The sequence below is a fragment of the Montipora foliosa genome, chromosome 3 (assembly GCF_036669935.1).
Source record: "Montipora foliosa isolate CH-2021 chromosome 3, ASM3666993v2, whole genome shotgun sequence".
Taxonomy (NCBI): Eukaryota; Metazoa; Cnidaria; class Anthozoa; order Scleractinia; family Acroporidae; genus Montipora; species Montipora foliosa.
In genome coordinates this window covers 50,379,112-50,390,417 of record NC_090871.1, presented here as the reverse complement: position 1 = coordinate 50,390,417, position 11,306 = coordinate 50,379,112, and the positions used below count along the sequence as shown (strand labels likewise).

At 38.9% G+C, this 11,306-nt stretch overlaps 1 protein-coding gene across 1 annotated transcript in view; it reads right to left on the bottom strand.

Moving 5' to 3' along the window:
• Positions 1 to 7,314: 7,314 nt before the first annotated feature.
• Positions 7,315 to 11,306, bottom strand: part of LOC137994960 (adenosine receptor A2a-like) — a 4,212-nt gene continuing 220 nt past the window's right edge. The window contains exon 1 of the mRNA XM_068840541.1: positions 7,315 to 11,306. This exon is cut by the window's right edge and continues 220 nt beyond it. Coding sequence (XP_068696642.1) covers positions 9,352 to 10,353 — 1,002 coding nt within the window. The 5' untranslated portion in view covers positions 10,354 to 11,306 and the 3' untranslated portion in view covers positions 7,315 to 9,351.

The following is an 11,306-nucleotide window of genomic DNA, read 5'->3' as shown; positions in this document are numbered from 1 at the left end:
TTTTGAAATCCCAAAAAATACCCAGCCAACAAATGACCTGAAGGGGAAACCACTGACACTTATCTTTGTTGGCAACAAAGCTAGACTTGAAAAGATCTGACCTGACAAGCAAAGAATCCCCTTGGCATTTTGAAAAATTTGTGGCCGCAGAAATACCATCGTCGAGATAAACAACAATTCTAATGGCCTTGGAACGCCAGTATTTAACTAAAGGTCTCATAACTTTGGAAAAAACATATGGTCCCACAGAGAGTCCAAACGGTAAAACTGTGAACTTGAAATATTTAGTGACGCCTTCCAACACCCACGAGAAACCCAAAAATTGTTGATCAGATTCAAATATCTCAATGTGATGATAGCCCGACTTAATATCAAACGAACAAGCCCATGCGCAAGGTGAGGCTACCAGGAACTCCAAAAAGGACTTAGCGGCCTCAAACGTAATCTTGGATTGCTTAACAAAAAAGTTAACGTGTCTTAGGTCCAATATGAGCCTTTTCTTCCCGTTAGGTTGAGTAGGAACAGAAAGTGGATTCACAACTACTGGCGGACAAGGGCACTGCTGCTGTTCGGTGATGGCGCCAAAACAAAATCGGCATTATGCAGTGCAGACGTATTATTCGGAAGAAAAACTGACGTAGGAGTATAGTAAAAGGGAATTTTATACCCTTCCCTAATAACGCTGAGAAAAAAAAGAGAAGCACCAATGCTTTCCCAAAACTGAACATTAGCTCTCAACCTTCCCTTCACGATAAATGATTCAGAGCCCTCAAAATAATCTACATAACTGCGTTCCAATAAGTCTGTTTCTTCAATTCCGACAAAACTACTAAAAGGATCTGCAACATTACGATACTCATCTGTTCCAAGTCTTTCTAGAGTTCCTTTATTTGTTAACGGTAGTGGTTGAGGTATCCGGCAAGGCCCTGTTGCCGCAGGCGCGGCTGTAGCTATGACAGAAAGGCGAATTTGCCCATTGCCCAAACTGCCCACAGGCGAAGCATTTGTCGGAAGGTTGTGGTGTTCGAGTACTCCGATACGGCCGAAAGGACTGTTGAGTAAATGGCTGGTGGCGAAAAGGCTGAGAAGTAGAGCTATTTGAAGAACCTCCGGCGCCCAGAGAGCCATCACGGTCCTGCTGAAATTTGCGGGTCTGACCAGAACTTCGAGACTGCTTACGCGGCGAATCTTGGAGAGCACCCTTCTATCGGCAGATCGCAGTTTCTTTTTGTCGTCCGAATCGTCAGCCAATTCGTCAGACTCATACTCTTCCACCGCCGCCCAACCAGCGGGACTCTTGTCTGCAAAACGTATAACTTTGTTTCGCTTGTTCAGTGACGCTTTGACGTTCTCAAGCTCCTTATTAACACCTGACAAACCTCCCTCGTGGAGGTGATCGAAAGCAATGTTTCGAGTCTAACAAGCTCGAATTGAACTCAAACTGTAGCTTGTTACCTTTTAACTGGAAGCTACTGGAAGCCTACGCTTCAGTCTTCACTTGAACGTCATGATTTGAGAGTTAGTCGAAAGCTCCTTCTGCTCGAGAGCACGCTTAAAATCAGCAAATTTCTTATCCAACTTTGAATCAGGAGACGGGAAATTAATCCCACCGTATCCTCGCCTGAAAGGCCGCTCTCTTGACCGATCGCAGAACCAGCGATGTTCGATTGAGAAAAATCAGTGCCCGTTTCATCCATAATTTACAGAACGGTAGCGAGAGATGCCGTTAAGTGACCTTGAACCTGCAAAGAACACCTTATATACCTGACAACAAATAATCACGCACACCAACACATCGGTATGCAAAGCACTGAAGCAACGTGCATTCCTTAACGCGAGAAATACATTTCTCCATGCCATTGTGATTTCGCGGGCACGGGAAAACCGACTTGCCAGGTCTGCTCGCAGTCGCCATTCTCCAACCTACAAGATCTCAAGAACAAAAATTACCCATTGAACGGCCTCTTCCTTTGAGGATAAGTTTAATTTCATAAAAAAAAATAATAAAAAATAAATTAAAAAACAGGTTCATATTTAAAGAATCTTGTCAGTTTCTGCCAATCGTCGCGTAAAACTAGCGTGACTATCACGTGTCAATTGACGCGAGAGTCAATTAGCAGTTGGCGGGGACAAAGTAACCTCAAAATAATCGATATATTTTTGGAGCGTTCCCGCGAAAACCCAGACTAATTTTCAGATAATGTTCAAATATTATATCTCTGTGGGTGGTAACTGGGATTTGGGGTCATTTGGAGAATTTCCTCATGTAGAAAATTCGATTTTGGTTTTAGCAATAAATTGTTATATTTATAAGCATTATGTAAATTATATATCGTTCGCGGATTTTTTCCTCTTAATCAAAAATCTTTCCGTTTTTAAATTGTTGTTTTAAATTGCCAATATATTCGCTCATGCGTTGATGAAAGTCAGCTCAACTATGTGACTGGACTGTTTTCCTGTGTTCGGCGGCTAATTTTAGGCCCGCAGACTGTTGAAATCGAAAATCTCAAATAATTCCCAAACGTGGTCGCATTTTGAAATTCTAACACCAGCTGTGTTATAAACTGATTAAAACCTTATTATAAACTGAAAATGAGGGTAGGTTAGGTTTTGAGCTGTGGCTGCGGTTTGCTCGATTTTCCTGTGCAGTCGGCTCTTTACACCTCATCGATGTAGAAATGTTGCCATCAACTGCGTCCAATTTACCTTGTACTTTGCATTTTACCTTGCTTTGCCGAATTCGTATTCAGCCGGTGGGCCTAAGCGTAAATATCGGTTGTTTTTTATCATCTTTATTTAGTCAAGCAGGTCAGGTAAAAAGGGTAATTATATAGCCGATGTGGACGTAATATTTGACATAAAGCAACTTAAAACTAGTATGGTAAAGGTAAAGTCACTGCTTACGAGCCTAGAAGGCTCATCACGCCGGCCCTTATCTCCGGTTTCCTTAGCATGAAGCGACTAGGAGTATTTATACTCCTCCTTGGCTGGGATGCTAGTCCATCGCAGGGTTACCCCCAGCATTTCGCCGGTACGCATTTATACACCTGGGTGGAGAGAAGCACCGTGAGAGGAAAGTGTCTTGCCTAAGAACACAACACAATGTCCCTGCCAGGCCCCGAACCCGGACCACTCGATCCGATGTCGAGCGCACTAACCATTAGGCCACCGCGCCTCCCTTAAAATTAGTACTTACAGCTAATGCAAAAGCATGTATATTACAACTACAAAAATAGAAAATATATTACAAGAGAGAATTTGATTGACAAGATTAATAATAAATATAACTTAAATCTTCATTGCAACTTGGAGAACTACCATTTTAATATGAACTGTAAATTTCTTAAGATAAAATTTTAAAAGAGGATGGGCCTAGAACAGATCTTGATTTTGGTGATAGATTATTCCAAGCAATTGCAGACCTAAATGAAAAGGTACTACGGCCAATTTCAGATCGAGGCCTGTTTACAAAAACATGTAAACATTTCCTAAAATTGTATTGGGCAGAAGCCCTAACAACTAACGAACTAACGAAAGCCTTGTGGGTAGACGTTAAGAGACGAAAGGTATAAAAATAATTAAGTGATGGCCACTTTGCATTTGAGAGAACGTCATCGTCTTTAAAATTTCTTGGTAGTTAGTGAATTAATCGAGCTGTTTTAGTATACGTATGGATAGCTTCAAGGTCCTTAAAGTGAGAACCAAATTTAAACAAGAACACCATTAAGCCGCCACACTTGGCAGAACAGTTAGTAAATAAATCGATTCCGGAGAAAAACTTTGCAGGTAACTAATACGTCTTAAATTTCGATTTTAGCATTAATTAAAGAACGAGGTAACTGATTTAATATGTTTAGCCCAAGACGATTTGCCATCAGTGGTGACACCAAAGCAAACAGATGAGGAGTTATAATTAATTATTTTGTTACCCCACCATAGTGGCCTCAGAGGGCCGATAAAAGGACCAGTGTTCATGATTAATGCCTCCGATTTATCCTCATGAACAATTAACCTATTTTTTAAACAGCAAATTTGAACTGGTCCACTGAGCCTATTGCATAGTACACACAGCTTCGTCTACGGTATTTCCAATAACATATATAGTTGTGTCGTCTGCATGCATGAACACTTCTCCTTTGTTATAACAGAATCTGGCAGGTCATTTACGTAAGTCACAAATAACCTAGGACCCAAAAGAGAGCTTTGAGGGACTCCAGTTTTAACAGGTTGTATAAGTAAGAACAAGGCTTATTTATTCTAGTCATCTGCATTCGATTTGAGAGATAATCCTTAACCCACTTCCATAAGTCACCTGAAATACCAGCAGAACTTACCATATTACAAAGAATACAATGATCCACACAGTCAAATGCCTTACGGAAGTCCATAAATATTATCCCGACCTTATGACACTCTCTAGGGCCTTTTTCCAAGTATCAGTGAGAAGTAAAACGGGCTGCTCAGTTGAATGATTTTTTCTAAACCCCCACTGCTTTTTATTTAATGTAATATGCTCATAGAATGAGTTACATACAACTTTCTTTAAGAGTTTCCTGGAATACTCAGCAGTGATATGGGTCTATAGTTATTGAGTTTTTGACTTGCTGGGGAAAGCGGCAGTCGTTTAAACTTAAAAGAAAAATCAAATAAACTCTGTATAACTAAATTTTGGGCGAATTTAAGGTCTTTTGACGAGATGTCTCCTGGGCCTGTAGATTTTGTAGGGTTGAGAGATTTATGTGTAATGTCCTTAATTAGAACCCAAGCCAGAGAGAAGGTAGCAATAGTAGGACTGTCGCACTATTCGCTTTTTGGGAGACGCGGAGGCCTCATGATTAGTGTGCTCGACTCCAGAGCGAGTGGTCTGGGTTCGGGCCCTGGCCAGGGACATTGTGTTGTGGTAATTAATGGGCAAGACACTTTACTCTCACGGTGCTGCTCTCCAACGAGGTGTATAAATGGGTACCGGCGAATTTAACGCGGACGGTAACCCTGCGATGGACTACCATCCCATCCAGGGGGAAGTAGAAATACTGCTAGTCGCTTCATGCTATAGCTACGGAAACCGGGGATAGGCTCCGGCGTGTTGGGCTACTGGCTCGTAAGCAGACTTACTTATTTACCTCTTGGATAAGACCAGTATCTCTAACTTTATTTAATAGACAGTTTGTAAAGTTACAGAAGTCCTTCACTGACTATGAATTCTCAATTTGATTAATCCAATTATAATCAGCCTCTGAGTTCCTCGACATTTTTTATTTACCTGGTATTTTTTCAGTTTGTAACAATTCCAAAGTCCCAGATTCTCTGGGTTGGCTTGAGCTAATTTCAAGGACTTAATACCCAGTGATTTATGACCTTTTGTAATCTCCGCATTAATCCAGGGGAGAGAATTTCCTCTGATGTTCACTTTCCGCCTTCTAATGTGGGATTGTAGGATATCCTTGAACATTGATTCCCATATAAGAGCAAGAACCCATTAGTACAATTAAATGATAATGATTAAAACAAATTGGTTCTGCCTTCGGACACTTTTTGTTAATTTAAATTTAACTGAAATTTTCATATTCAATAGTGTGCCAGCTTTCACATCAAATTCTCAGGGAGCTGGATGGAGGAGTAAGTGGCATCATACAGTCACTTTTTCTTCTACCTAGTCAAACAGAACAGTGTGCATGTCATCTGTTCTCCTCAATCAAATTCTCTGAAACTTTGAGTAATGGCAGGCTGTAAAGTTAAATAAAATTATTCAAATCAAAATAGACATTCCTTTGCTGGCAATAAAAGATGAAAATGCTCGTTGGTTCAAATTAAAACAAAAAAAACAAAAGCTATTTAAACACGGTAGGGATTATAGAGGTTATGAATTCAGTATTATGGAAAGAGTATCATCAGACAATGTTACTGAATTAAGGAAGCTCATTCCGGTATCCAGGTTTAGTGTAACAATGTGCCTGCATACTGGTGTATGATGTAGCAGCTAAAGAAAACTTTTTTTGAGAATAGTAGCGGAACAACAATGAAAAATGTTTGTTCTTGGGCCATCGTAGTTTGATCAAAAATAAGACAAAAACAGCAGTGATAAACATAATGAACTTGTTCATTTTAATTATGACTTGACGTTCGTATGTGCTCTACATACATTTTCAAAAGTAACCGTTGAAATTTAAAACAGCTATTTATATCTAACAAAGCGGATTTGGGGACTAGAACCTAGATTAAGCAAATACAATATGTTTATCACTGCTGTTTGTGTCTTATTTTTGAACAATGAAAAAGCTGTTTTATTGATTCCCAGCTGCAGGTCTGTGGCCATTAGATTTTAAAGTGCTACAAACCAGAAAATGATATTGGATTGGACATTTGCAATGGAGCTTTTCTCCTTTTTTTATGAAAGTTCGGAGAGCTCTTACTGTACATAGAGTAAGTTGATATAGGCATGATACATCAAAAAGTAAAGGGGAATGATTTGGTCCGGGCGCTTTGTTTATCATTTCAAAGTTTCTTCTCTGAGAGGATTTTTTAAATGTGTATGATTAGGATTAATAAAATTGACATGGAAGGCATAGGAGTTTCATCGGAACGAATGGAGAAACCGAAAGCAAAACAAAATGTATAACATTCAAATGCCCACTTAAACTCCATCAGAGCTCCCGGACCGTTTGTAATCATATACTTGGGTTTCCTGGATTAAAGCCTAAGATGAGCTAAAGCCGTCTTTTCACCATTCACAAACATTTGCAAGTTGTTTTGGGAAAATTAAAGGTGAAATTTAAGGTAATCCTAAGACTTTAAGATACAATTAAAGTTTAATTAAAAGTAGCCTCAAGCAGATTTAGGTGAGAAGGTGACTTTAAGGTAATCCTAAGTATTTAAGTAAAACTAAAGTTTAAGTAAAGGTCGCTTTAAGCAGATTTAATTGACAATGCTGAAGTCTATTAAATGAACCTTTAGTCATCTTTAATTGCCACTGACATTTGTGCTGAAATGGTTCATAAAGAAACAATAATCAATCCACTAAACTACACTTAAAGGTTCATTTCAGGTCCTTCATGTGAAAATTAAAGATCAGCTAAATACATCAATAGTTAACCTTTACGTTGACTTTAGGATCGATTAATTTTGTTATTTCATCCGGCCCTGTGACGCTATCATCAATATCAGTCCTCTAAAGAGCTCATACTATGACAGAGAGCTCTCCTAAGGTCTTCATTTAACTTTTCCACGTCAATGGATTTGTACTCCTTGAATGGAAATAATCTTTGGCTTTAATTTACTCTTAATAAAAGGGAAAACAGCATGGATAAGAAGGTGGTCAGAAATACCCAAGGCAATTGAGCCTACTATATTTGATGTTAAGTTAGGTCTAGCAATAATCAGATCAATAAGAGAGATGGAGTTAGCAGTTATTCTTGTTGGTTGTTTAATTATGTTTGAATAACCAAAGCAATGTTTGTTTTTTAAGTCTTTTACTATCCTGAGATAGCTTCTGGGCCTGATCTTGTCCATGTTAGACCGTCATGTTGCAGTTGAAGTCCCCCATCAAGACCACATTTTTCCTTTTCAACCAGATCTTATTTAGGAGGCCATGCAGAGAATTAAAGAAGGATTGGCATTTAGGTGATCGATAAAAGCAGTCAATTAAAGTTGATTGTGAACGAATTGTAAAGTTGATTCAGACTGCTTCGAGATCTGGGGTCTCCCATTTGATATCCTGATGAACCTTGAATCCTCTTTTTAAATAGAGTAAGACCCCTCCATCGTGATTATATGTTTTATCCCTTCTTATGGCACTCCAAGAACATCAAAGTTGACTTCCTTGTGTAAAAAGTGAATTTCAGTTAGCTTGTAAAGAAGACCATCCACATTAACATGGCCACTGTTCAAATTTTTATGGCTCAGAGTAGATCGCAGGTCATCGTAGATATTAATGTCAAAATCCAAATCAAACTGATCACGTGGGCTTGTAATATGAACACGAATCCGTAGAATTCAAAGGAAAATCACATCCAAAACACGTCCAACATTCATCTGAGGAAGCAAGTGCATAATATGTTCTATTCTCCGTTCCAATACAACGAATGCGGTACCAACAGCCGCATACTTCACACAAAATACTCTTTTGATTTCTCCTCACTGGTTTCTCACAGCTGTTACAAGGAAAATTGTACCTCGGTCTCTGCCTGCTTGAACTGACCCCATTTGAAGAGTCTCTAACACTGAGACCAGGGTTAGGATGAACATCACCTGCAAGGGAAAGACTAGATAAACGTAGGCTGGAAACTGCACCCGCGGGTTAGTACCTCACGCTTAAGCGAAAGTAAGCTTTTCTACGTGGACGTGACAACTTCGTGTATATCCAAAATGGTGGACATGATGAGCAACACTCGGTACAAAAATATAAAAAAAAGTTAGGAGTGAAGGTACCGGTTTGGAGGTTACAAAAAGATGCATTCAGAAACCTCTCATAGTTGATGACTGGCACATTTGTTTTTAGTTGAGGCAAAAATGCAAGGAGAAATGCTATTATGTACAACGAGCGATAAAACCTAAGTCCAGCCGCCATGCTGACCGCTGACGTGAACGGAGGGTTTTCGATTTCGCTCTTCAGATGCAATTTTACGGTCGATTGAAAAGCAAAAACACAAAAATGTCAATGAAACTCTTTATTATTCACTTTAATCGTAAAAAGGGTTACCACAAATGGTCAGAGAGGTCTAGGTTCCTCAAGAAACTGTGGTGCTGCGTCGGTCGTGCAACATACGGTTTATACATTGACTGAGTTGATATGGTAAATTAATCACCGCAAAAGAATATCGCAAGGTGACTTTTCGAGCGTTTTTCTTCCGGTACTCTTGTTTCCCCCTCTCCTTAAAAACAATATTTGATTTAATCTGAGTTAATTTGTTAATTTGTAATGTCCCCAATTATTGCTCCATGCAGCGCTAGAAAACTTGACAATTAATAAAGTTCCTTTCCTTTCGTAACTGACGAGCAGTTGCCCTTCCGACAATGACAAAGCGCGGAGGTCAATGATACATTTATCAACTCATTTCTGTGTTATCACGATATTAACCTAAATACAATGACAATATTCGCATTTATAATAATATTAGTTTTGTTTCTTTTATGAGAAACCTTGACAAGTCGTTCGATCATCAAATCTAGCAATCTATCTTGTGATCTAGCAATCTATCTTGTGACTGTCTTACAAGCATTTATCAGCGACATTTACAACTGACTTAATTATTCATGCAAACTAATTGGCTTCCTTCTGAGACGACTACGAACGGATGTTCTTTTGACAGTTCGCATTTAGCCAAAGATATTGTTCATAGGTCACTTGTTTTCCTATAAACTAGTTTCTAGTTGGTTATCATTACGTCCTCTTGTTGTATCTGTAATCGCCATCGACGACTGAGTTTTAAGAGAAATGGGCCTTACCCGCCTTGCGCATGCTCGACACATTAAGATACTTTTAAAAGACTTTCGGAAGTGTTGAAGCTTCCAAGCATAGACAAAGGGATTCACTCCCGAATTTGCCATTACCAACACAAACTGAAAATCTCTCACCCAGTGAATGAACTCGCAATTGCAATCGGTACAGAAGTTTATGATATAAATGCAAACACAGGACGGCATATAACAAGCTAAGAATAGCACTATTACAATAACGAGCGTCTTTGTTATTTTCTTTTCCCACTCCATCGCGCGTTTCTTCGCCAGGCTCTCCTCGGAGCTGTCGTGCAAATCATCCCATAGTTTGACTTGAAATCGCAAATACTTGAAAATTTTTGCGTTTGTGAACATCAACACCACAAAGGTTGTACCTACAGCTGTGGTAGCGAATATAAATCGATATCGGTTGTATCCAACAACGAAGTAAAGCATGCATAGCAAAATCGATACAATCCACACAACCATCGATACTAGCAATGCGCGGGTTGGGTTTAGCTTGGTTCTGTAGATGAGAGGGTATGTAATTGCTACATAACGATCCAGTGCTAAAGCTGTTAAGCTGAGAAGCGAAGCGGTGCAAGGAATGAAGAAAGTCATACTCATCGAGTCTTTAAAGCGATCGTTTGCCATTCCGAGTCCTTCCCTGATGTGAAAGCCAGTGGCCAGAGGAGCAGTAACTACACCAACAAGAAGATCAGCAAAACACAGATTGGCTACGAAATAGTTAAACGGCGATCTCAAGTCTTTGTTGGGATTTAGGCAAACTGCAAGAATCACCAGGATGTTTCCAACTGTCGCCACAGCAGTAATCAAAACCGTGCAGGAGGTTGTTGCGAAGGATAGAAACGTGGGGGCTGGCATGTTATTACACGGATATTTGCCTAGAAGAGACATTTTCCCTGTAAATATTAAATGCACCGAAATGTTCCATCAATTAAAAAGCATGAATAATTTCGAGAACTTGCGGACTTCAAGCGAAGTTTGTCCGTGTTTTACATTCTTATGTATAATGTTCTGCTGTTTATACATCTGGCATAGTTGAATTCCTAATATTGTACGATGTCTCAGGTAAGTCTGTACCGAATAACATTAATGAACGTTGCACGAAAGCTACTGAAATGGACAATAACGAGACCGTTCACTTATTCAGCTGCTAAACTTTATAATAGCTTTGATGCCACTATTAAATGCTTTCTATCGGTTAGATTTTTCCAAACCAATCATGGGTCAGATGCGTCTAGACTTAAGTATTAATTGTTAAATATAGTTATAATTAAGTACCATTGTTGCTATTATTATCATCGTTCTATTTGTGTCATATATTGGCACGAAATTGCAGAGCTATATTACTTTTATTTTTAAGGCTTTCTACGCCAATTAATATAATATTTCAATTATTAGTATTATTATTATTATTATTATTATTATTATTATTATTATTATTATTATTATTATTATTATTATTATCTTATCGGATTTTTACTTTAATGCACAGTTTCATTGCAAATAAGTGTCAGCTTTATGAATTCTGTGCTAGATAAAATAAGCACCTATCTATCAATCCATCCATCCATCAATCTTACCCATCCTTGACTTCAACGGGGCCGGGTTTGAACCCTTGACCTCGCGATATTTTTCAGACATCCTTACGCAATTGCTAAAATTGTGTCCATAACTGCGAGGATAATAGCGTCACTTGTTTTCATATCCGCAGTTCAATATATGATTCATTTCACACATCATTTCGTTCATTTATGTAATAGTGTCGTGAATGACGTACTGGCTTCCCTACGCAATTGCTAAAATTGCGTCCATAACTGCGAGGATTATAGCGTCACTTGATTTCA